The 27,524-nt window shown below is 38.4% G+C and overlaps 1 protein-coding gene across 1 annotated transcript in view; it reads left to right on the top strand.

The window, feature by feature from the left end:
* Positions 1 to 1,392: 1,392 nt before the first annotated feature.
* PRKX (protein kinase cAMP-dependent X-linked catalytic subunit) overlaps positions 1,393 to 27,524 on the top strand; it is a 63,221-nt gene continuing 37,089 nt past the window's right edge. Inside the window, exon 1 of the mRNA XM_055802379.1 lies at positions 1,393 to 1,860. Within this exon, the coding sequence (XP_055658354.1) occupies positions 1,680 to 1,860 (181 nt within the window). The 5' untranslated portion in view covers positions 1,393 to 1,679. The remainder of the gene's footprint in view (positions 1,861 to 27,524) is intronic.

Here is a 27,524-nt window from a genome sequence, read left to right as displayed (position 1 = left end):
AGGCACGAATCACAATGATTTTTTTATACAATGTAGAAAACATAATATAAAAAGGAAATTAAGTAGTAAAGCAAAACAGAAATGCAAAACTTGCATTCCCAAGGGTACACAAATGAAATTAGAAATTTTGTAGCAAAAGTGACATCATCCTCCTTGACTGGTGATTCTTTTCACAGGCTGACAGGAAGCAGAGATGACCTAGCATTTTTCCGAGTTAGTCATAACCCTTCATGTCAACAAGCTAAAAGATAAAAATACATGTTATATACTCTGAGTATCATGACTGTAAATAAGACTATAAGTAACTCTTAAAATTCAGGAAAGATGTACATAAATGTGTAATTCTTATATATAATTTTTTATTACTGTATTTATACTAATTTTTTGTCTACACATGCATAATAATTTCTCATTATTGTTGAACCTACTCCACAATGGAACCAGTAGGCCTTATATTCCCATGTTTTCACAAAAAGGAGGTGCAAGATGCCACCCGTGTAACTTGATTCACACATCAGCTTTACAGATACCCTGTTTGCTGGAGCAGAGGGTAGGAGCTGCGAGCAGCGTAAAACAGGGCCAGAAGAACGCATGGAAAAAATTAGGATTTCCTTCCCCATTTTGACAGGACGCTTCTTAGTGACTTGGCTCACGCACCATTTTCCCCGTCTTTCAGCATAATTGTCAACAGTCTCTTGGCCGCCGTGGAAGGAGCTATATTCGGTACTCGTCCGCTGCCGCAGTAGGTGCCCTCTCAGCGCTGCTGGGTGCAGCTCTGTGCACCCACCGGCCAGCCCCAGGCACCGAAATAACATTTTGCAGGCTCGACCCGAGAACACGGAGGGGCTGTGGCCGTTGCAATATCCACACCTACTTGAAAACAGGGAGTAAAATAACTGGTGAGAAACGTTTTGCAACGTGCGGGCGAGGGACGCTCGCTAACCCTGCAGCAGCCGATTGCTGAAACAGGCGTGCGGCCGGCCGGACGCTCCGCAGAGCTGTCGGTGTGAAGCCAGGTGGGCCAGGAGGCCGTCATCGCCAACTTTCCGTGCGGAGCGGACGGGACCTGTCCCCGTCCCCCGGCAGCCACGGCACCGAGGGAGCGCGGGGGCAGGCGCGGCAGCCGGCAGCTCCCCCCCGCCCCGTTCCCCCCGCAGCCGCGCCGCCTCTCGGGCCGGGCGCGGGGAAGGACGAGCAAAGGGCACCGGCGCTACCAGAACCCCCCGGGCTGCGCCCGCGGCGGGGGGCGAGCTCCGCGCTCCCGCCGTGCGGCGGGGCCGCGCCTTCCCCCGCCCAGCCCGCCAGCCCTCTGCGGGACCGTGCCGCAGCGGCAGGCAGGCAGACCCCGCCCCTCCGCCCCGCGTGTGGCGCCGCGCGGCTCGGCACGGCTCGGCACGGCGCGGCGCGGCCGGGCTCACCCTCGCCATTGTCTGCCTGCGCGGCGCGGCCGTGCCTGCTGCGAGTGGCGGGAGGCGCGGCGGCCGGCCGCGATGCTGAAGGGTTCCGCGCCCCCTCAGAGGCGGCAGCGGGAACGGGATCCAGCCCCCGGGAGCAGCCACCCCGCCTGCTGAAGACTGAAACTTTGCGTCCCCGCCGTTCCCTCTCTTCCCCCTTCCCCTCGCCGGTCCGGCTCGCCCTTCTCCATGTGCTGAGCGGCTGCGGGGCGCCCGCTCGGCCCCATGGACGCCTTCAGCGCCGCCAAGGCCAAAATGGGGGCGAAGAGCGGCGGCGAGGCGGCGGCGGGGCTAGCCGCGCCTCAGCCCGCCGCGCTGGCCCCCAGCCCCGCCGGTGCCGGCGAGCCCGCCGCGCCCGAGCCCGCCGCCTACAAGCTGGAGGACCTGGAGACCCTGGCCACCGTGGGTGAGTGCGGAAGGGGCGAGGCGGCGGGACCGGGGAGGAACAAAGGAGCTGCCCAGGTGACTGCCTGCGGCCGTGCCCGGCGGGAGGAGGTAGTCAGCAGCCGGCTGCCTCCGTCCCTTCCCGGCGCCCTCCTTTTTGGGCGCCTCCGCTGCTTTCTTACCCCTGCCGCGCCCCAGAGCCGCGGCCGCTCGGGCGCTGTGGGCCCGTTCGGAGGCAGCAGGGTTGACCGGCGGCCGTTTAACAGGCGGCAGGTGCCGTTGGGGGCGATTCCGCTCCCCGCTCCCCGACACAGAGGGAACGGCGGCGCTGGGGAGGGGGCTGGCGGGCGGCCTCCGCGGCCGCTGGGCGCCGCAGGGCTGCCTGTGGTGGCGGTAGGCGGCTGAGGAGACGCGCCGCAGCCTTGGCGTAGCTGGGGAGCCGAGCTGTGAGCCGGGGGAGCTGCCGGCATTGTCTGTCCCCGGTGCGGGGCGAGGGCGAGCCCCCGCTGCTGCCGGTGTCGGCGGCCCCGGCTGCGAGATCGCGGCTTTGATCTGCAGCTGAACGAACCTGTAACCGCGTTTGGCCCGTCTGTGAGACGGGGGCAGCCGCTGGCTGAAGCCGAAAGACCTTTTGGTGTAAAACCTGATGTGTCTGGTTTAACTTCATTTACCTGCATCATGATAGAAGATTCATCATTTAAATGTAGTTGTCGGGCCAGTGAAGAGATCAAACAGGTTAACTGACTACAGCCAAGTACATTTCAAAATGCCAGCACGCCGTTGCCCTGAATGTAGATGCAAAGATGCTTTGCGTGTGTAGAATTTTTGGTAGAAGGCAAGGTTGTGTCTCACACCTACCACGCTTATTAAAAACTGCCTGTAGTCAGTGGCATTGCAGACTAAATGCATGTATTTAATGAATTGGCATTTCAGACGTCAGTGGTCATGTTCGTTGTGTTCATATCCACCGTATCTGTCTGCGCATTGTATTTGAGCTTACATACATATAGTTACATATATTTCTGCACCTGGTTTGAAGGCTTGTACCTTCAACTATACAGAAATTTTATTCTTTTTTTCTTTATAGGACAGTGAAATAATTTTGGATAGTTTTATTCCAGTAAGTGCTGTAAGTCTTAATTGCCCTTAAGCTTTCCATAGCCAAAAGGGTGCGATTTCAACCCTTTTCTTAGTGAAGTGATAGTTTTAATATGTCTTTAAAAATCGAGTTGGAAAGGCCTGAGAATGTTGTGTTTGGTGAAGACCATGTTATCTTCTCTTGAATTGTGTTGCTTTTTGAGATGATTTTTCCATTTTGAAATACGAACAGGCATTTCATTGAGAAATTGAGATTAATACAAGACTGCTTTAAAGGTTTGTGATGCTTTTTTTCCCCACCAGAAGTGGTTGATCTTTTTTGTTACGTCATGATTAGTTGCTGTGGATACAGTGGACACAGAGGATTATGACTTAAAGTGAAGCGCAGGCTGCAGAAAAATAGTAGTTTTTAAAGAAGTCATATAGTCATGGAAATGTTCCTGAGGCCAATGAAGAAATGTGGAAATGATCGATAGCCAATTTCAAATAGCGTATCTTTTTTAGAGTGTTCTTTAATGTGCTGTTTAGAGGTTAAGCAAGAGGAAAGTTCCTCAAGGCAGAAAGAGAGACTTAAAGTGGGGCTGCTTGATATGAAGACACAGAGAAGGGAATAAAATGTAAAAGGAGCAGACAGCTGCCTATCAGGGCACTGACAGAATACTCAAAGAAGAGTCTCCCTTCTCTGTTTTCCCCAGCTTGATATTTTTTCCCCCATTTCTTCTTTTCTCAACTAGCTCTGAGAAGATGACCGTTCTTTGCATCTCTTAGCAGCTGTGGCGTTGGTTGTTTTATAGGGAGAAGGAGGACAAAATGCAAAACTTCAAGGGTATAAAAATGTGCACAGATAAATAGATAAGGCCTTATTAAAGAAACTGAGCTGACTTACTGTAAGTTGGTTTTAAAATAAATGTGTGACATGCCTGTGCACCTCAGCAGAAGGCTGTGGGGAGGGAGAGGATCTAGCTCCTGACCAGGAAGCAGTACAGGGGCCTCAAAGTGATACTGAAACTGAGCACACTTGATGCCTGCCTCGGAGTGGCAGAGTTCATAAAAGATGCAGTGCTCTGCACTAATGTCTGTAGTGCTGCTGCGATCTGAGCTGGCAACGCTTGAGGTTGGGCTGCTCTGTGCGCACCCACTAACATGCTACGTAGCGTTCCTGAGTTAAATGGGCTGCAAGTTAAATCAGTGTAGAATACTGCAGAATAATATGTAGATGTGCAGTTTAGCTTGATAAAACTCATCTATGCTTGGCTTAAACCTTTTTTAATTAAGTTGGTTAAGTACAGTTTAGGTTTCTATCACATGTGCTGAAAGAGTAAATCTAAAATATTTTTATTAGCAGTGGTTTAAGTCAATACTGCCCTGTCCTCCATTTTGATCTCCCTGCACAAATAGATGAGATTAATGTACTGTCATCAATTTCAGTACAGCAAGTTAGGGTTGCATGCAGTTTGATTGCTGTCAAAGAATAAGAATGTCATAAGAATAGCCATTTTTTTCCCTGCTGATGTTCTGGAAAGCTATGTGCTCTATTTGGCATACTTGGAGATGTTTGTGGGGGGGGATGGGGATACCCAGAAATTGCAGGACAGGAAGCTCTGCTGTCTTCTCTACTAGAATGTTGTTGCTTATAAACACCCAGGCTTAGAAGCACTATGTCCTTGAAAACTATCAACTTGGGAAAGTAGCAAAATAAGGAGGAACTCCATGCACTTACAGCTGTTTATGTCTAATATTTACGGTAACAAAATGACGTTGGTGTCTGTAAGATTGTGGTTATCCCTGACTTTAGGCACCTTCTCTTGAAGGATGAAGTAAAGTTCATATAAAAATTAAAAAAAAATAAAAATGGAAGCAGTACCTGCTTTGACTATAACAACTACTCTTTTAAATAACCTTCACAGTCTAAGAGGATTAAAATCCGTTAACCTGACCACCATAATGCAGGCTGGTTTGCATGTGTTCTCTGATTTCTGTTGGATACTGTGCCTGGTTTAGCAAAGAACTTACCATGAGGGAAGAAGAGCAAAAGGGAGGAACAGCTTAGCATGATGGTTGGGAGGACATTTATCTCCCTCAAACATCCCATGACTCAACCTTTGTTTTCATTTTTGTGGGCCCTTTGGTAAAAGGCATTGGGAGCACAGACTAGAGTGTAGATATGCTTTTGGGGAAAGTGCCCTACTATTTAGTTGATAAAGTGAAGTTGCTGGGTTTGAGAGAGCACAGTAATGGGGTACATACTGATTTCTGGCACTAGGAGAGGTTGAACAGGAAGAATATTTGAGGGTGCTTCCTCAGAGGGTGAAGATGTGGCTTTGCATCTTTGAGGTGTATGGTTTTTTAAACAGTCCTCTTACATGAAAGGTGAGTGCTCTTGCTCTGGAGCTGTTGAAGGTGCCTGGTTGTCCAATTCTGGTTTTGAATTGATTTTCCCTTTCAAAGGATGCCGAAATACGAGTATTTGCTCAGCATACTCAGAAACTGCTGCACAGACCAGGCTGAAATATTCTGTGAATCTCGGTTGAGTTTACATACTCGGCTGTGCCAAGATTGAGGTAGTTCTGTGCCGCACAGAAGCGAGAATTTATATGCCACGACTACTATGTTCATTGAAACCTAACTGCTGAAAGTTCATGGTCCACCAATGCTTTTCTGAACCCATATCAAACTTTTTGTAGGTCTGGTCCATGGAAGAGAGAGACTATGAACACTAGCGGCATATTTTCTGAATCATACATGGTTTTGATGAGCATTTAACAAGAGCGACTTTCCAGTAGTCAGACAGGCTGCAGTCAGACACCTGACATATATCCTGTAACAGAGATATTAAATCTTTAATTATGCCATAATAACATAGTAATTTAGGTATACTAGAATAGTAAGTACAAGAAAACCAGAAGGTATTTCTTCACTTTTGGGTAGGTGAAGTTGGGAGAACAAATTTAATGTTCCTAAATGAAATATATGATCATAGGGAAGGGGGAAGGAAGAGAACTCCAGGAGGAGAAAGATGACAAACTTATTCTTGTCTTCTCTCCTGTGAGATGTTTCTTGCCCATTTTTCAAAGTGCAATGAATTCCATAGCAGGCTTTATAAATTTAAATGGAGTTTTGTAAATCTATTCAATTGATTGACATATTTTAATAATATTTTCATGCTAAAAGATTCTTTTCAAACAACTGTTCCCATGAAGTGCTTTATACTAAATAAATGCAGAATAAAAAATTGGGCAAACCAGTATTTTAATTTTTATGAGCATGGGAAAAGTTTAAGAAGTACATGGGAAAAATGAGGTGCAACATATTTTTAAATACTTAATTTCACACACAAATGTGCTAGCCAGATATATTTCTAATGGCATTATATCAGCAGGACTGTAGGTACAGAACTGTAGTACAATGCTCTAAGAAGGAATCTGCTCTTGTATAGGACCTTACAGTACTATTTTTCCTGTGTATAGTCTTAAGTAAAAAATTCTTCACCAGAATAGCTAAGTTGTTCTTTACTAATAAACCACGCTGCTGTTTCTTTGTTGTTTTTTTTTTTTGTTTGGTTGTGGGTTTTTTTTCTTCCTCATGGGGCTCAAATTAGTTTTGTTTCTTGCCAAGTGCTGTCTTTGGTTTCACTACTGAGGTCCTCACTTACTTTAAATATTGTATTCTAAGGGATGTGTGAGCATTGTTTTCCTGTTTTGTCACCTTTCCTTGATACTGAAGTGATAAGTAGTAATCCATGATTTTACTTGGCCATGTTCTTAAATACCACAAGTTTTGAAAGAAAACATGGTCTGAATGTTGTGACTGTGATGGTGACCTGAATTCACCATTACATTTATACATCTTTGAGACTTTAGGCATAAAGCTAAATGACTTGATTTTTTTTTTTTCACTCTGTGTTTCTTGCTTCATTTTCCCCTCCCACAAGATCATACTTGTCCCAAAATAAATCCTTAGTATTGTTATAGCTGATGTTCTAGAGAGAAAATGACCAGGTGTGACTCAACTTTCTTCTCTTGCTTTTCCTGTTATCCGCTGCTGAGGTGAATTTTGGTAGCATAATGTTTATTGTGGAGCAGGCAGCAACAGATCCTTTCCTATGAGGTTCTTGTTCTCATTAGGCTGGAAAAAGATGGATTGAAACAAATATTCTCTTTTATCTTCCAGAAAGGTCAAAAAAGTGAGAGTATATGGAAGAAGTTTTAACATGTGAAAATTGAAAGTTCACATTTCTGCTTTTCTGTCTTCAGTGTTTAAAGTCAGTGTTGAGGTAAATGGCCGGTGTTTGCCTGTAACTTGTTTCTTTTGCCTTAATCTTGGATATTGAGCTGATTGCAGAAAAAAAATGCAGTATTCTTTCTCTGATGTTATGAACTTGACAGTATGTTACGGAGTGAGTTTTGACACTCAAATATACTTCTTGAGGATAAACAATTTAAGTCCTATAAATAGCCCAGAGATGCCCAAAAGCGCCTGTTGCAATGCAAGTAATCAAATAATCTGGAACACAACTAGTGCTGATATTTCAGAAATAAGAAGCATGCAAAACTTCTCTCCCACAAAATCAAAAGCACCTAACACCACACCTTCCCACAGCCAAGTTGATACTTACAAAAAACTGATCTTCCAGGTGAAGATACTGTTGAAAAATTCTTCCACCAAGTGTTTTGTGTCAGCCAAACTGAAAAAGTTAGAAAACCTGAAAAGGAATAGAGATTTGAGTTGGGTGTTTGTGTTTTTTTTTTCATTCCCCTTCTTCAAAGGGAAGAAATAAGAACTTAAAATACTCGTGGTTGACAGCATGTAGGCTCTTAGGGCTTGACTCATCTTTTCTGTGTTTAGGTTCCTGAGTTTGCATGTCTGGACTGTTTGCAGTGGACAGGGAGAGCAGCCTTTTGAAGATGGATGTCTTGATATTTTGGCTGTTAAATCATGAAAATGTAGGGAGACATTTAAAGTGCATTTATTCCTAGTTTGGTCCGCTTTAAAGGTGATACGCAATATGCGTATCTTAGAAGAAGGAAAAGGGCAGTGGAATTTATGTGTCATTTTTGTTTGTTGTGAGAGGTACATGTGTATACAGCAACTAAGAGTGAGATTTTGTGAAGTAAAGATGGGAACTTCACGTTTACCTTGCAAGGGCTTGTCTGAGCCTAAGCTATTGGTAACCAAATTAATTTAGGTTAAACAATAAAATTCCCTTGCTGTTGATACTTCTCAGCATCAACATCTTCAGTATTAGCTTGTACAACTCGGGAGTAGTTTAACATGATGTCTTTACTAGGGAAAGCATCCTCCCGTTTCTGCACAGTGTTAGAGTTTTTTTGGCAGCCTCAAAGATGTTGTTAAGTAAAATTTTGCAGAGTACTGTGTGTTAATGTGCACCTGGGATATTCAGGTGATCAGGAAGCACAGTTCTCAAAATTAGACTGTTTCTGTTTTCCCACAGGAAGACTTATCTTTCAAATGAATGAACAAATGTGTCCTTTTTTTAAAAAAAAAAAAAAAAGTTGGGGGGATGTATATGGTACAACATTGTTTTAACCACTGTTTCCACTTCCCATTAGAGCAGTGGTTCAGTTTTTACTTGAAATTTATATTCCATAATGACGATGGTGACGATTATTATTCTTTAATATAGAAGGGGGATCAGAGATTTTTGCCTTAGTACAGACTCTTCTTTTCTATAGAGACTATAAATTTAGAGTGCTAAGGAAATTCATCTGGGAGACAGGTGAGTAAATTTTGAAAGTAGTTAACAAAACACATTATATTTGGAAAATGGGTGGAATGTTACAGAATGAGAAAAATACTCAAAAAACGCTTATGTCAGTCTTGTTACTGTATTTCTGTGCATAATTGTAGTCTTGCTTTGTTAATTTTGGTAAAAGAAATGTTCAAATTTTTGCCCCTTTTATTATATTTACCATTTTATTTTGTTTAAATAATATATTTCAAGAATATTGAAATAATTTCAGTTGTGCTAGTAAGACTGTAAGTTGGCAAATTAGACTTCTTTCTTGAGGAGTTTCAGAGGCTGCTGTTAGAAAAGTTGTTACTTCTAGAAGCAGTGCTTTGTTTTTCTTCTAAAGGTTGAGAGGTGTAGGGTGTAAAACAGTGTTTCTGTGACCAGTTTTTTTCTTGAACCATTGATACTCTTAAAAAAAAATATAAATCCTGAGAATAATACAGATTTATCATTTTGTAAAGCTTTGAACTTGAAGAAAACATCTTGTTCTACTCTGAAGAGCATTCTGAAAATGCTACAATAGTGATCTCATTATGAGAATTAACTTAAGCTTTTAGTTTTGCACAGTTTAAGGGCTACAGTCTTATTGAAATCTAACTTTTGTGGTTTTACAATTCAATTTAAGCAACTTAACTGTTCTATGTAACTAAGTAAGCTCTCACTGAAAGGCCAAAGATGACTGTAGCAGGGAAAATAGTGTTGAAACTGTAAGTTCTAGCATACTAGAAGTATTCAGAATGTGCTCTTCTAGACATGTGTTGTAGAACAGACAATTACAGTTTTCTTTTTTAGACATACCTAAACTAGATTTAAACAGTTCTCACGTCCTTTCAATACAACTGCTAGTTTTATTGCTAAAGTGCTTATGCTTTTGGGTTAATAAAATAAGCTTGCCTGAGCTGCTGTGTAATGATCATGCTGAAGGATTTGTATTAGTATCTATACCTATTTTAAGGTAGTTTGAGAATGTTTGCATTGCAGAATTGCTCTTCAAATGTGTGAATACTCAAATTTTCTTTTGGTGAATTCTGACAGCTGTCCTATCCAGTCTTATATTGTGGTGATCTACGGCATTTGTCATGAAAACTTACCACTCAGCTGCCTTTTCATCCCTGTCCCAGCTTGGAACAGTTGGTAACTGGTCTATTAATTGATTGACAGTAACTTTTGTGTAAATGTGTTGTCATTTTTTTTCCAGTGAATCAATTGGTCTGCTTCACCTCAGACAAATGGCTAGTGTGTGTGTTTTCTTTCTTTCTTTATAATTGAAACATTAAACTTAATAAAACTTAATAAAGGAAGCACCGTTTCTATGTGACTAAACTGCATGGTATAACATATTTTCTGTATAATACCAATAGCAATGTAATGTTAGACTTGTCTGTTGGGTTGATCTGGTCAGTGGAACAAACCATTTCCAAAGTCTTGCTTTGATCCTCAACTTTCTTAGTCTATTGAGGCAGCAGGGAAGTCCAGCTCAATTTGACCTACATTATATTAAGTAAATCTGAACTGTACCCTTCAGACAATTTGAATACTTTGTGAAGTATCTGGATTTCTAGTCTTGTGACTGTTTGTTGGGGAGTGTTTATTTAAAACCAAAGTAAAAGTAGATTGGTTACATGGTTTTATTTGGTTTGCAATGTGTTTCATAGCCCTTATGTGAACAGGTTATGGTATCTAAAACAGACTTAATTTTTATGTAAAATCATCTTTGTTCTTGTTGCTTTTCTGGATATTCAGTTTGAATATCACCTACAGCTTTCTCTATGGGATTATAATTTTTATATATTTATGCATATATATTTAAATTTATATAAACTCATAAAACAAGTTCTGCAATTCTACAGCTTAATGCAGGAAGAGTGAGAATATGGAAGAGTCTTTGCTCATTTTTTGTCAGCATATATAGGACTTCTTGATTGGCTATTTATTGCACTTAGATCTTTGTTTCTGCAAATGACTCATACAGTATTTACAGTATGTAGCAAATTTTTACTTTTTTTATTTTTTCTCTACCTAGGATATTTTTTTACTTCCTTAAAGGATTGATTCTGAGCTAATTTCTCATGAAAGTTCACGTCTGGTATTTGTTAATTTGATTCTGCCATGCAATTTGCAAGAATTCAGGTGTAATGATTATATTTTGTATTTATTGGAATACTCAAGGCAGAGGAGCTATATAATATAAACTGCTATTAGCAGTTTTAACCTGTGACTTAGCTGTGCATTTGTTTTTCTTATGTACACTTGGCATTGTCTTATGCATACTTTTAAAAAGCACTGAAGTTATCAATGCATACAGTATTCGGCCTGGAAAATGTGACTAAATTCTGACATTGTCTAATATGAAAGGGTAGCATGTGGAAAACCTGCCAGAGGTTTGGCTTTTATTTTTTTCCCCACATGATTCTTACAAAGGAGATAATGGTCTGTTACCAAAATCATGTAAAGTGACTATTTATGGTGCCCGCTATGCGGTATTTTCCATGAGTTTCAGTATGGTTCTTCATTCAAATGTGGTTTCTTACACAGCATTCGTGGCATTTGCTGAAGTGTTGTTCTGTTTGTATTGAGGAATATGGGGACTCTGAGCAATCTGAAATATTTATGGTAATGACACTGCCATTATTGTTGAAGGTGCACAGAGCTGTCTGGGTTAAAGCAAAATATCTAGTTAGTACTGGGGTTTATGCCTCTTGGGTATTGTTCCAGTCAGTAAATTAAATGCTCCAAAATTGTTCAGGTAGATGTTAAGAGAGCTATTGCTTCATAGACTCTTAAAAAACAGGCTAAACTGGGTGTAAGATTTTTACTTTGCTGATCTACTAATTAGGATGCACTGTAATAGCTACATGGATGGCAAATATAAAAAATAAGAGGCTGGGAGCTGCCTGTGTCTATGTGAAACTTCTGGGTGCTATAATAGCAGACTCTTCTAGCTGCCTGCCCCAAAACTGATGACAGACTCCTAGCCTCAGACCTCTTCCTCCCCCAGCTTGGTATTGGCTTCTTACAGCTCTTTGGGTGCAGGAGATGATAGCCTGTACGGTTTTAATTTGCATGGCCTGCTAAAAATAACTTCAGAGTATGCCTTGTAAAATTTTAGTTTGTTTTCAGGATTACTGGGTAACTCCTTTCCTGTCTCTAGAGAATGAACTATGAGGACAGCTGCTGGTCAGTCTGTTTCTAAATTGGGATTCTTGTCCCTTGTTTCATCAAAATGTTTTAGGTTGCATGTTGGCATGCTGAATTTGTGTTCTGAGGCCACCAAACTCTCCCTGACTTTTGTGACTTTCAAAGGCCCGTGAAGACTTCTGCAGTATGTCTTTATTTAACCCACCCAGTTGTCGCACTCAAAGTAGTGGATATAGAAGTTATACTGAATCAACAACATTGTTCTTTGTCCTTTTTAGTGGCTGACATAGTTCAATCCACATAAAATAAATCCAAGTTAGCAACCATAGATGTAGAAATTGCTCATTCATTAATATCTTTGGAAATAATACCATTTGGAATAGAAATTAAAAAATATTTCTAAAAGTTTCCCAGTATTGCAACTTAATTCAGCTTATTCTGTTTAAAAGCTTTCTGCATCTTTTACAGTGAGTAGCAATGATTCCTTGCATCTATTCATGGAAAATTTTCCTTGAATAAAGTTGGTTTCATTACTTTTTTTTTTTTTTTTCCCCTGCTAGAAAAGGCAGCTGGGAAGAAGCTGTAAGAAAGACAATGTGTCCTACAATACAGAACCATTAGAAGGAAAACAAAAGTATTGAGAAGAGATTGGGGAAAAATCTGAAAAAAAGAACTAACACCAAAGTTAATATAAAATATTTTAAAAGACATGGAAATATAGTTCTTTGGGGGAGGGGAGGGAAGGTGGTGTGTTGTTTTTGTTTTAAGTTAGTTTTTTGGATTTCACTTCTATACATTTCATCCTTCATCAGCTGAGAAGCAGAAACTAGTTGGGGCACATCCATTCTTCATGCAGTAAAGCTTATGAATGCTATCCTTTTTAACTGTTTTAGAACAAATGGTAGTTTATTTTATTAATGTCTAAGTGAAGAGAGTTTCTGGAATTCTCTCAGCTCTTTATCTGCGACACTTGACTTAGTGTAAGCTAAAAGATTTATTTTGTTGGCAGCAGAGATGATTTTTTGCTGCCTTTGTTGTTAGGCCTGCATTTTTTCAGTGCTCTTACTGCACTGTTGGTTGTGGGTTAGGCAGAGTACAGCCTTGTTGTCTTGGTTTGAGGGACTTCTGGAAAAACAGTGCTCTGGAAGTCTGTGATAGGACAGTTTGAGTGGGCCATGCATTTTGTGAAGTAACAGTATTTGACATCTGAAATCTAACAGATATTTGGGAATTATGCCTTTCCTTCCACCACCACCACCACCACCCACCCCAACAAAAAAAAAATAATAATTGTGCATGATTTAATTTTGTGAGCAGAAGTTAAGCATAAGATGTAGCTAGAGTGTAATTGCATAAATATTCAACCTATTTGATATCAGAGGCAGATTGAGAAATAGAATCTCAAAATCCTGTTTAGCAAAGATTTTTAATATTTTTTTAACATGATGTATGAATTGTACTATACTGCAGCTGGTGTTACTTGTCAGTGACTTCTTGATCTGTTGAGATGAGGTTGCAATACATGCTAGGAGTAAATAGAGAAGCAACATTGTGTACTGGGAAATGCAGGAGACAGCTGGCTTTATGTCTAATTAGCCAGTCCCTCTTGTTTTTTTCTGATGCATCTGCAGGTAAACCCATATAACTTAAAACTAAAGCAGGAGTTGGTTGCATAGTTACTGATTTCATAGCTTAGAGTCTGCCAGTTTTACATTGCTTTTCAGAGTTTCCTAGGAGTGTACTTTCGTGATAAAAGCCTGCAATATAAATAGTTTTGTCTTTGAATCTTGATCTTAAATGTTTAATTGCAAGTGAAATTCTTTGACACTGTGTATTTGCAGACAAGGGTTCACACTGCTGTGTTAATTTTAAATATTCTTTTTGAGTTTTACTGACTTTTTGCATGGTGGCTATTTGTATTTTAATAAAGAAGGTTCTTAGTGAAATGGCGACCGCCAAAGTGGATAAATAGTCAGAGAAGGCTGGCAGACGGTAACAGAGATGAATGCACAGGTGAGGCTATATCTTTGGTTCAGAATGTTGGAATTCCTACTAAAAAATGATGTTGGAAAAACAGAGTAGGATAAGGGGACTTAACGCTCTTTTGAGACACTCTTCTGCTTTGTATAGGTAGGTTTGTGATTTGTATTTCCTTGATACTACTTCTTTTCAGAGCAAAACAAATAGAGCAGAGTGTATGTCTAGCTAGGAACTTGGTTGGATATTCTAAATGATGACGTGTAAAGAAACAAATGTTACTAGTGCTTGGTTTGGTAGGTTTATCTGAACTTGTCAGTGTTGCTAGCTAATACTGAGTTTGCAATGTCAGCAACTTTATGTGGAAATAAGCCAGCTATGGATTCACTGATACCCTAAAGTTAGACACTCTTGCATGAAATATTGCCAGTTTATCTTCTGTAATAAAACACTTCAGTAAGCCTTTTTCTAATCGTCACATGTTTTGGCATCAAAAATATTTGTAGGAGGAAAAAAATTCTGCTGGCGATTGGATGTAACGGCTAGGGAGAGATTCAGAACTCCAGAGACTCACAGACTAGTTGTGATTTCTACCCTAATGGGCTTTCATTTTAGATAGAGATGTTAGGAGCTGCATTGTTGGAGAACAAACACAACTTTGTTGCTTGGCCTCCCTTGGTTCTCTGAAATGTGATTCTCGATATAAAATTAAACAGTGATTGTAGTAATAGAGGAAAAAAACACACCCCAAGCTACCTAGAATTGCTAGGACATTTGGGGGAGGGGGAAGGCAGAGAGAAGGCAGAGAGAAGGAAAGGAGCCGTATTCTTTGATCACTTTGCTTTGGAGATCCTTCCATAGCATAGTTGATTTAGTTTCAGAAGCAAGACAAATCCTTTATTTTTTTTATTTTTTTTTTTGGTGCGAACTATTGAATAATTTACCATAAAGTACAGTCATCCCTAAAGAGTTTTGCATGTCTTACACAGACCTCATTTTAAAGACAGGAACCCAGTAAACCTGACTAAAAAAGGCAGTACAGTGAATACTGGTGCTTAGGGAATCTTCAAACATGGATGGTACTTAACTGGTGTACTGGCAAATCCTATGAAGGATAACAATTTTTACATCAAGAAGTAAGATATTTGTATTGGCCATCGGCACAGTTTTCTTCTGGTACCATGCTCTTTTGCTGAGGACTTCCTACTAACATGGCATATTTTCATCTGTCAGTTTCCTATAGTTGCGATAGCATCATCTCCTCAGAGTGTTTGAGACACTGACGTTAATGCCATTAATGCACTCTGTCTCACTACCTGGTTTAAATGATTTGAAGAAAGCCTATATGTAAAATTTTATTCCTTAACAATATTTTTAGATGAAATGTGAAACTGCATTCACAAATGTGAACTGTGCCGATGGCCAATACAAATATCTTACTTCTTGATGTAAAAATTGTTATCCTTAATAGGATTTGCCAGTACACCAGTTAAGTACCATCCATGTTTGAAGATTCCCTAATATATTATAGGTATATTTTAGATAGTGCTCTTCTAGTTTCCTTTTCCATCAGTGATGTAGTAGGATCTCTTATATATGAAATAATAATTTCATCAGTTCTTGTCCTGTCTTCTGAGACTTCTTCCTAGGAAACATACAAGTATCTGAAACAAATTCCAGTTCACTTCATAGAACAGTAAATATCTAATATGCCCAGTAATTTCTCTTGTTTGGCATGTTTCATCTCCCTTCAGGGCAGAAGCATGCCTTTTATCTTGGCTGCTGAAAACTTAACATGCTTCACCTTCTGTAAAAGGTATTAATGGATTATAAACTAGTAACTATCAGATACCAGTAGCTTTCAGTTGCAGCTGATTTGGGTTATATATGAACCAATGACCTGGCCCAGACAGATTGGTTTTGTGTTCATTTCTGATCCTTGTATCTGGCCCTACCTTCACATTCTAGTACATTTGTGCTTGTGCACTTTTTTTTTTTTAAGAGCAAGTCCTGAAATGCTTATTCTTAAAAAATGAATAATTTAAAATACATTTCTATTGAAAGATGTGCTATGTCAACTATAATAGCAAGTGAACCAAGCAACGATATGCTACGGGTTTGGAGAAACATAGTCTACAAGGACATGTCAAGTACTCTTGGCGTGTAAGCTATAGCTCATTAATTCAATTAACTCTAATGTATTTATCAAAGTGGTGTTGGATTTTCTACTTATTACTCTCTTTACTGCAGACTGATCCTGTTCTTAAATATATCAGACTAAGTTCAGATAATTAATTCTGAGATTTTATAGGGTGAGAGAACAGGAGACAGTAGAAGTAGCTATGGCAGTAAACAACCTGTGTTGGGTAAATAGGTGTATGTCTATATGTATTATGTACCCATATATCTACGTTTAAGAGTATATGTTGCTGAGAAATTTAACATATGATGAAGATATACATTAGGATAGCAGAGTGAAGTAACTGAAAATCTAAAAGAAAATACTGCTTCTTAGAAGAGTACTTGGTTTTTCAAGATTTGAAATACTAATTACTAACTGCTTTCAGTGACTGGAAAGTGAGAACACTGGGGACGAAAAGGGCTCTGTATACCTGACTAGCTCATAACTCTTAACTGTGATATGGTGGCTTGGAAATTGTTTTTCTGTTCATAAGATCTATCTATCTAATAGTCTTCACTGTTATTACTACTATATAATATGTTTGATACTCTTTATGACCATACAGAGCATTATGAATTAAAATCAGGGAAATAACTCCGCATGGCCTGTCAAATAGAGCAGTTGATAAATCTTTTAATGCTGAGAATTGGTTTCTGTACATTATTCTATATACACTATATTTAAAAGTTAAACTCTTGTGTCAGGCTAGAGGTTTGTGAGGAATAGTGTAACCAAATAACACTAATTGTGGACGTACTCAAGGTTCTGATCTCCCAGTGCTTTTGACTGTGGCAGATAACTGAGAGGAGGGTTTGGGGTTTTTTGTTTTCTTTTGAATCTTTGTTTTCCATTTGAGACATTCTTTACATTAGGCAATCTGTTTATGATGGAGAGCTATTTTGAGTCCATGTGTATTGAGTCAGTGTATTGTCCAAACACTTGTCTTCAATTGACTTTTCTTGTGTACACAGCTTAAGTGATTTGCCACTGTACTACTTTGAGCTTAGTTACCATGAGGTTACTGGGTGAATCCAATGAATTGTTAGGCTGAGATCCTGCAATTTTAGGTGAGTCTTGAATACTGGATCATTTGTAAGGATGAGATTTTATCAGCCTAAACTCAGTACATATGAAGAGTTACATGGTCTTTCCAATGCATTTTAAAACTGAACTAAAATTTGTTTGACAGTGTTTTAAGGGCTTTCAGATTTTATGGCAAGTTCTCAGGTCTTATGGAAAGATTTGTGTAGGGTATGTGCTCATGTATATGCCTACTGTTTTCCTTCTTCCAGATTTATGTGGATTTTTGTCTATGGTATTGTCCAAATCTTAAAATATGAGGATGAGATTATTTTTTAATTTATTTTTTTTTCAATGGAGCCAATCCAGGAATTGACAGATAATATTTAAGAACGGCCTACTCATAAGCAATGCAGAAATCATAAATTTCAACACAATTACCATTAGAAATTACACTGAGATCTGTATTTTGAAAGATAATACACAATTTACTGATATACAAAATACACACAACATACTGTGCCAGTAATGGGACTTAGTATTTTACAATACAGGTTTAGATATTCTTAGATTTAAGCCTTCTCACACTACACATACTGTTTTATATTGGGCAAGTTGGTCATTCTGTAAAACTAGCTATCAAATATTATAAAATTAGTCTGAAATCACTTACCTGCATTTTGATATAAATATTCCAAGAAGTAACCAGCTTTGCTTTTCTCCAGTGTTTATGTTAGCTTGGAAAATTAGGAGTGAATATTGCAGCTTGTGTAAATTGAGTGTAATTTGAGGTAAGCTGAAAAATAAATAAATGCTCACCTGTCCAAAGAAAGCATTCTCTTAGGAATCTTGAAAACCTTGACCTATGTGTGATTGAAGTATATGTACTGTAGAACATTTTATTTCCCTGTGTCATTGATGTTTAATTTTGAACCTTATCCTTCTCTTTGCTCTTCATGCGACTGTATGAAGAATTCTCAGTTTCATATTGTGATTCATGAATAATTTCAAATCTGATCAGCAGCTAATGTTGCAAATGAGATTTATTTCCATAGCCTTGTGTGTCAATCTTGCTTTTGGATGGGGAAGAATTTACTGTTTAGGGGTTTCACCTATATCCTTGCCTGTTAGTGAGATATTGCATCTTTCCACCTGTGTTTTCATATGTATGAAATTAGCAACCTGTATTTAATGCAAGTGGTGTTAAAATAAATATTGTACTGTAGATGATATTATGCTTACAATAAAAAATTAAAAATGTACAGAAACAATGCCCAGCACAAAAATGCCTTTTGGTATCAGCCAAAAAAATCTACCCTTGCTGTTGCAAAATTAATCATATTGTTATGGTATATGCCATAGTCTCTGAAACTTACTTTAGTATTGACTGTAGCAACCCATTCACCTCTTGATTTCCATTTTCTTGTACAGTTTGTTTCTTCAGAGTCACTTGGAAGATCAAGGTTGTTTCATGAAAAGAATTTATTTGTGGGTTGTTTGGGTATACTCTCACAAATTCTCAAATGTTGTCATCCTGGTTCACTGTTGTCCATTTAAATATTTGTCAGTTATGTACAATGTTCTGTTTACAGTCTTATTTATTGGCTTGGATGGGTTTCTTGGGTATTTTACTCAGAGGTATAATAACGGAGACAGACTGGATCCCAGTTTGGAGATGGAAGGGAAAGGAAAGTATGTGTATAAAACTAAGAAGGGCAATTGGCTTCTAATTGTGGAAACTTGGTAGAATGGCTTTTCTTTCCTATTTTGAAACTGCATAGTAAAAACAGAAGAAGTAGCTAATCTATCTGTTCTGTGTTTCAGTCCCATAATAGGCTGAACAGAAGTTAGAAAACAGAGCAGAATTTTAATTGAGCTTATTTTTTTGCATTATAGAGAAAAAAAAAGTCATGGTCTACACAATCCTGAATAGCGTGAAAAATTTAAAGACCACAATCCTTCTTCTGCCAGAGTATTGAACTGTTTACATTAAACATAACTACTAAATTATCATTGGTATGTCTTCAGTAACATTAGGTATTAATACAAAGAATATTTTCAATCTTCTACAAGTAATTTAATTTCTGGGCACAATAAAGATTTTATTCTGAAATGTTTAATATTTTAGAATGGTATTTGAAGACTGGGATTTTAAATCTTAATGTTTGTGTTAGTGTATTTATTCCAGTTCCATATCAGATATAACTTTATTTGGATATTCTAGACTTATTCTTCTTTCTTGCATAATAGTTCTTTATGGGGAGAATGTTATGCCTATTCTAGTGCCAAAAACCAATGATTTCATCAACTTACCTTGGACAGTGTTATACTGTTTTGTGTGTGATATAGTATGGGAGAATTTGGAAAGGTAATGAGCACATGAGGTAAACTGCAGATATGTAGTGTGCCTTTACTCTGTCGTCTCTTAGGAATATCAATTGATACTGTCTTATGAATATAAACAAAGCCTTCCCTTTGAGGAATACTTTGTTCAAGTCATACATTCTCAGTGTATTAACCCTTAACCAAAAATAAGCCCATTTGCAGTACTTGTTCCAGATTGAAATAGTGTTTTAGGAGAAGATTCTTAGTGGCTTGTAGCTTGATTTTGCTTTGTAAAACTTGATTTCCAGAAGAGAGAATACAGGGTCTCAGTGGCCCAGTACAGTGTTCATGGCTTATAGATGCAAAGGAATTATTTGAGCCTTTCAGAAAGGTGTTAATTTTGCTGTGGTTACTCCACTAAGTCCATTGTACATATTATAATAAAATATCTAGTACTTGGTACAACCCATTCAAAACAAAGATCAAACTAAATAAAATTTTCAGAAAAGGGCTTAGTTTTATCAGGAATCATTTTTTCTGCATAACCACTGGAATGCAGGGTAAACATAACAATAGTTTTAAGTACCTTCTAAGACTCTTGTTCTGTCTGAACTCAAATAACATATGTAAAATAACATTATATGAGTAAGTGCGGGCTTGAAAATTGGGTGTAGTTTGAGCTGTGATTATTTGTAAAAAATATATCATTTCTTGGGTGTAATGTCTGTGTATTAACTATACCAGTATTTTAAAAAATGCTGGATGAGTGAGCTGACTTAATAGCATGTTTGTGATATTGTGCTAGTAAGTTTTATTTGGGTCACGGTGTTGAAGACTTTAAGTTCTATAGGTTGCATTTGGCATAGTTTGGTGACATGTAAGAATTTAGTGATTTGTTAATTCTTTTTTTAAACCTCACAAATGTATACTTCCTTATACAAATTAGCATCTTCTGTGTCAATAATTCCCATGTAATGAAACCTCACATGCACTTATCAGACCATATAACTTAAAGGTTAGTTTCTTCGGTACACCTAGTCATTTACGCTGCATATTAAACTCACATGTGTAGAATCACTTTATAATCAGCAGAGGGAAATAGGTACTTCTGGGTTCATAAATTGGATGTGTAAAACTGCTCAATTGAGTATAAAAGTGTTTTTTTCCCCTCTGTTGACTTGGAAAGGATTCCACCTGGCTGGTCCAAAGGTAAGCTCTATAGTAAGTGAGGAAGTTCCAAGTCAAGGTCTCTGGGGGAGACTATTGGTTGTTTGCCTGAAAGATCATGAAATTCTGTCTCTTAGCTTGTGTTTGGGGTACAAACAAGCTGATTGGTTACTGTTGGGCTGCAACTTTACTACTTCCATTTTTTTGCATTGTGAAAAGACTTTTTGTAAGTTCCCACCATAAATTGCAGGAGGCCAGGAACAATGGCAGCCTTTCAGGGCATACATTTATATTGTTTCTTTTAATGTCCAGCCATAATGTCCTCTATGGTAATCTTTTGAACAAGAAGAACTGCAGTTCGTAATTTTTCAGAATCACCAGTCTTAAGGTTTGAAGGTATAACGTGAAGAACAAACTTCTGATGCTTTGAGACCTTTTACTACTACTCAGTGGACAGTCTTTGTCTTCAAACTGTGAATGTCCAGAGGTTGTATTTTCTCTTTTGTCCTGAGTTAGCTCTAGGTCAGTGAAATTTTTAAAAATAGAAGTCAAAATTGAGACTGAAAAAAAGGTAGAAAAATCTGGATAGGTAGGTATTGGCTGCCACTGAACTTTTAATTTCATTGCTAATTTGATAGAATTTGCTTTCTGAATATTAGTGTATATGAATTTAAACTTCGCTGGTCTAGCTAAATCTCAATTTTTCTGGTGTATATATGTGTAAATATGCAAGTCTGTTTCCAGACTAGGACCTTCTGTGCCTAATTCTGTGGTAACACACAAAATAGCAGGGAATAGGTAATCTTGAACAATTTTCTACTGGTTTCCTATTTAGCTATTTCCTGAACCATACAAGAGAACTAAAATGTGCTGAGTGCATTTAATTTAAGTCAGAGTCTATGATCTGTCTTCATCCAGGGTCTCTTCAGCAGAATTTGCCGTTCAATCTTACACTTTAAAAGCATCGCAGAAATACCATACTAAATAGTGAATAAATAATCTGTTTCAAAAGTATTGAAAAATACAGGGGGTTTGCACTATGTGAAATGTCTGCCTCGATTTGTTTTTTCTTTTAGCACTACTTCAGATGAAGATGGAAGTAATTGAAAAGAATGTATTATAAGAGGTGCCAGTCCCTCAAAGGCTTCTGTCCAGCACTGGTGAAGGAGGAAATTGGTCAAGTACAAACAATGTGGCTTTTATTACATTCATTCAGTAATAATAAACCTTTGTACTTTAACAAGATTTTTTTGTTTGCTTTTTAAAAGGACATAGTCAAGGATATTAAGCCTCATACTTTCTTTGCCTTAATATGGAACTGACTTACATCAAGTAGTTCTTTTGGAGAAAACAAAGGAAGAATCTGCAAGATCTGAGTTTCAGGACAGCCAAAAATATGCTGATTATGTAAAAATCCTAGAAGTGTGTAGAAGCACATATTTCTGGGTTGAAAGTGGCTAATCAGGTATTACATACCTGTTAAGTACCCCTGCTTAGCCTCATGTAGTTCAGATGGGGCTGCAGGTACTTCTGGTCTTTATCAGACTCCATGTGACTGACTTCTGTGGAACAAAGTGACTTTTCAAATCCTTTGTGGATTATTGCACTTGTGTTTGTTTCTAAGTCATCAAAATATTGTATTTATTTCCTTTTCTTAGATGAGAATGTGACTTTTGGGCACAGCTGTATTTTGTAGTTGTTTGGCTGGTCAACTTTATTTGAAGGTTTTCTCTTTTCTTCCGGTATAATTGTAAGCTTTGTCCATACAGTAGTTTCACAGCATCATACGGGAACTAATGTGTTCAGTTGTAGCAACTGACAGAGAAAAAGCTACCGCAACAATCTATTAAGTACCTGAACTGTGGTGTATCTTCTACATAGGTGCTGTTTTAAACTTTTAAGACCTTAATGACTTGTTTCCTTTAGTTGAAGTTACTTGAAAAGGTTTTAAGTCTGTCCTTGGCTTTGTGACATTGCAAAATTTTTTATTTTTGTGTGTGTGTGTGGAAACCCAAACAAAGTATCTCCACGCTGAATATGAATTAAACAACTAGCCAAATAAGTTTTGTAAATGCTTCCTGTAAACAGGGAAACTGAAAGTGAAGACAGAAGTGCTAACAAACAGTGAGAGAGAAAGCTTTACTGGCTTGGCTAAAGATTTGATTGTGGGAATTAAACTTGGCAACAGAGCTGGTTTTCCCAATTTAGTATATCCCTGCATAGGTTTCACTCACCATCATTCTTCTTGCTTCCATTGGGAAGGGGGAAAAAAAAATAAAAAATCACTGTGAAGCACTTCTAGTTCATGACCAGAACAGTATAAGTAAAAAATGGTGTATTAATGACTTACTGGAATTGATTCTTTATGTGTTATATATACACATGTATATGTGTATGTGTAATGTATTATGTATTACTTAATGTAAACTACAAGTTACTCATATTCATAGAACATTAGAGGCCAGTCCCTTTTGGATTAGACTGCTTCTGGGACATGTAGCTCAAAATTTTGAATGTGGTACTAATGCCAACACCAGAAGCAGGAGCCACATATTCACAACAGCAGACTCAACATTAAAGAGTATCTGAAGAGAGATCAGGATTTGTCATTTTGGGTTGTAATATAAAATGTTTCTGTCATAGCATTTTTTTAATTTATTTTTATTTTTTTACAATCAGAAGGAATCTTGTAGTTCTAAAATCTGGCATTTGATGATACCTAGAATAATAATAAACTCTTTTTGGTTTTCCTTCTTTGTCTGGTTACTGTGTGATGCATTCATGTATTTTTGTTTGTGGTAAGTGCAAGTGTAACACACTCATTGAAAAAATAGTAACATGTAGCCTAAATGTTGGTCAATTTGGTTTTGGGTTAATGTTAAGGAGGTTATTTCAACACTTAAAGAAAAAAAGAATTAAAGCAATTATAAAAGATTAACTTTGAGCACAAATTGATTTAGATGGGAATTTTGAGCACCAGTTAAATGACAGGAGGTGGCTAGATATTGGCTTTTGTATGCCTAGCTTTCATTGTTAGGGTGAATTTTTTGGAAAAAAAGAACAACACAAAATAAATCCTGGTCTTTAATATTTGCATACCAAGAAGCTCTCACTTACTGTGCTTATTTTAATGGCTCTGTACCTGAAAGAAGCAATTCAGTGAATAGGATTTGGATGATGTTTTAGAACTTTAAAAAGTCCAAAGATGGCCTATCTTGCTAGTATACTTTCTAGTTTACAGATTCTTTTCCAACTTCTAAGAAGTGACACTTTTTGATCATGCTTTATTTACCTGAAATTCTTATCAGGTGAAATAGATAATTTAATGCTTTCTAGTGTTTTAACTTGAAATGAGTTGCTAGCCAGACAGGTACTCGAGCTTTAGCTTAACCATGCTTGTCTTTTAAAATGTGATAGACCAGGGTTTTTTTCAGATCTGGTCAATACACACTTCTGTCAGGGGGTTGTGTGTCATTTAAAATATGTTATTCCAACAAGCCTCCTAAATTTAGTTCAGCAAAAGCAGTGTAGAGCTTACTTTCTAGTTGACAGAGGAGAACATCTTATAAAGGTTTCTATTTGAACTGGTTTTATTTTAAAAAAAGCAGTTTTGCAGGTGAGGCCTATCAACACTTCATGTGCACTGTTTAGATAGGTAAAAGTAGGAGCAGTAATGACTTTGCAATGTTCTCTTTTCTGCAATGTCCTCTTTTCAGTATAGAGGAAAAGCTTTTCATCCACTCATCTGTTCATAGTATTGGTATCAGTGTCACTAATAATGTGTAATAGAAGGCATAGAAAGAGTTAAAAAAATTGAAGAATCAAGTGGGGAAATACCAGTTTCATGAGAGTAGTTCTGAAGGTTGTGGATGTTAAGGTTTTGTGAAGGAACACTGACGTGCGCTTAGAAGTTCAGTGTTCTAAGAGCTGTTCAGAAATGGGAAGGATTAAAGGTTATCTTACTACAAGCAGGCTGGTGACTTTCTGTTTTCATTTATTTATTAGTCCCTGGTTATTTCAAAATAAATAATAGAGAGGAAGAACTTCCAGTGATTCTACTTATTTAATTTAATGACACCCTGATATTTAAGTACTTTTATAGAGACCAAATAAGTTGTGAGCCAAAAAAAAAAACCTTAAAAAATTCTAGAATTAGAAAGGAACTCCCATCGTGAGCATTCTGTTGAATGGCGGTTCTTGGAAATCAGGAACTTGTCTTTGAACAGTGTGAAAAACAGGGAGCTTGACTGATGGGTATTAATTAGCCTGGTGATTCCTGTGTTCTTAAGAATTGCCATTCAGTAAGTTTTAAATGGGTGGATCAACAACAAGAGTTGTTGACACAATTGCTTGGTGTTCTCTGGCATATTGAATCTTGTTCAGAGTTGAAAAGAGATTATACCAAATTCCAGATTGGTAAATGTAGGTTTTAGTTGTGTGTTGTTGCAAGCAATTAAGAAAGAACCTGAAAATATGTCAGATCTTTGGAATCTGGAAGCAGCAAAGAGGTGAAATTTTTTTACAGCAATCAGCGTCTGCGTCTAAAGCTAAGCTGTACTTTGAACATGTATTGCTACTTTCTTTTCAACTTAACTGAGCTGGGATGAATTAACGATACTGAGTTTTCATTTGAGAAATGGGTTGACAAGGGGTGAGTCTAGAATCCAAAAGAGAAAACCACTGGTAATAAAATTTCTGGGACAGGTAGTCTGAAAAGTGATGATCTTGCTTGGAATGTAGCAGGCATGTCTTGCTGTGTAGTATCTCACATTATTGCTAAGTAGAAAAACATTTTCTCTATCCAAGGAGTTCCTAGTGCAAACTGAATCATAGTACAGTGGCTGAATGAACAAAGTCATAGAAGCAAGCTGCTTTGGCAACACTGCACATGGTGAGCACTACACAAGGCATCTGTGTTTTCTATGCTTTTAAGCTCTTATAATCAGACTGTCTCCTCAGATCATTGAAGGATATGCAAAAGCTTTGCAAAAACTGTTGTCTGACGTTTACTTCTTAGATTCAGTAGTAGGAGATAAGCAGTTCTAGACGGAACAATAGGCAGTTCTGTAAAACTTGCTCTGATTTTCTTTATTTCTCTGGTATCTGTAAAACTTGCTCTGATTTTCTTTATTTCTTTGGTATGTTTTTCAGGTTTAGATCAGAACCCTCTAGAGTGGTACAGAAGTACAAAAGCAGTGGTCTGAATACTAGAGTGAGCAGTCCACAGCTGGTTTGTGAAACAGTGTGAAGGCACGGAATTTGAGAAAGTTGAGTGGTATTCGCAAGGCATGTTCAGTTGATAGTGGTCTGTGGGTTTAAAAATAATAATAAAAAAAGTGAACTCTGCTACTGTGATGTCCAAAATCATCATCCTTGTTCTGTGTTGCCCTGTTCATGTGCCAGCCCCATCTGCTGTAGAAGCCCAAAGTTGCCTCTGTCAAGTGGTTTCCCTCTATCCTTCTCTCAAGTGCTACTCTTCTGATTACCAGTCTGCTTGGGCTGGCTGATTTCCTTTGCTGTACCACTTCTTCCCCTTCTTTGTCAAGAATTACTACAACCCCCACTTCCCCTTTTAGGACATGCATTGCTAGGCTCTTCGGTTTCCATCCCAAGATGACACAGAGATTAAACGGCAGTCAAATTTGAGATTCAGTAGTGAGTTTGTAATACAGTTCACTTAATTTATCTCTGATATTCAGCAGAATTAAGTCTGATGTGCTTGTGGCTACCGATAAAGACTAATATGTGGCACAGTAGGAAATGTTCTTCTAACTGTAAATAAAAGCATATACATCTGATGCTTTTTGTAGGCATCTGTGGAAGTCAGGATCAACCCCTTTGGGACTTAGAAAGCAGCCCTCAGGGTCATGGATCTCACATGACCTAGTTTATTCTTCATTAAAACAGATGGTATCTATCCGAGTGAGGCAAACTTGGTTTTAAGAAAGAGCTGGGGATTAAAAGGATGGGAAGCTGGAACAGCTGGGCCTAATTAATGAGAGTAAATAAAGAGCATTAAATTAGTCACCTACATCAATAGCAAAATAATCACTACATGACTACTCACTGAATTGTTTTAGCTGATCAAAAGTTGCAGGATTGGTTTTCCTCGCATCAAAAGTATCTTATATTGCATCAGAAATATTCCCACATTCTTTATTCTTTTCTACCAGGCTTCAAAGAGAGTAAAATCCTGGAAACCGGCTGTGGTATTCTGGCATGGCACTGGGGAGTCCAGCTTGTTTTGTGAGGCTCAGAATGCCTTTCCTTGTGTTTGATACCTAGGCCAAGCTGGTCCTCCACAGTTTTTGGCCTCCTCCCTTTGTGTGTGTTTAATATGAGAGGGTTACCTAACTGAGGAGATTGCTGGCATTCCTTCAAGTTCTCCAACCACATTACGTTTGCAAAGCGATCCAAAAATTTTATTGTTTCTGTTGTAAACAGATTATACTGGATTAGTGGTTAACATTTTGCATGTTTTATTCTGTTTGCCAGTTTAGTCCTGAAAATCTTGAATTGTGTTGAATAGTGTAAATAGCACAGGCATTCTTCACTCGCTTTTGGTACTGGTGGCCAGAAACCTGCTATATGCCTTTTGCTATATGCCTTAACAGGGAGGAGGGGACTGTGCAAATAAACTACAAATCTTCCTTCAGACCTTCTAGTAACAACTGTTTTCATGAGGTAGAATTTTCTGATGCAAGCACATTTTTGCTCTAGAACTCTGGCATTACATGCTGTGATAGAGACAGGTAGGGATAAGCCTGTGTGCATGTGTGTGTACAGCCACTGCTGTTCCTTCAGCAGGATAGTACTTGGTAGATCCCAGGACTCATCCAGAATGTCCCTGAAGTTCTCTTGGTTTGAAATAAATGTTAAATAAATATGAGTGGAATATTGTGCAAATCTGTAAACACTGTATTTCCTTCCATTATTATGTGCTAGCTGAGCAAGTACAGAATGTTTCTGTTTTAAGGTAATCCTAAGGAATGTTTACTTACCTGTCACAGAAGGTCAAATTTAGCTG

The sequence above is a fragment of the Falco peregrinus genome, chromosome 4, assembly GCF_023634155.1.
Source record: "Falco peregrinus isolate bFalPer1 chromosome 4, bFalPer1.pri, whole genome shotgun sequence".
NCBI lineage: Eukaryota > Metazoa > Chordata > Aves > Falconiformes > Falconidae > Falco > Falco peregrinus.
The sequence above is the reverse complement of the archived record's forward strand: the minus strand, read 5'-3'. Positions and strand labels throughout refer to the sequence as shown.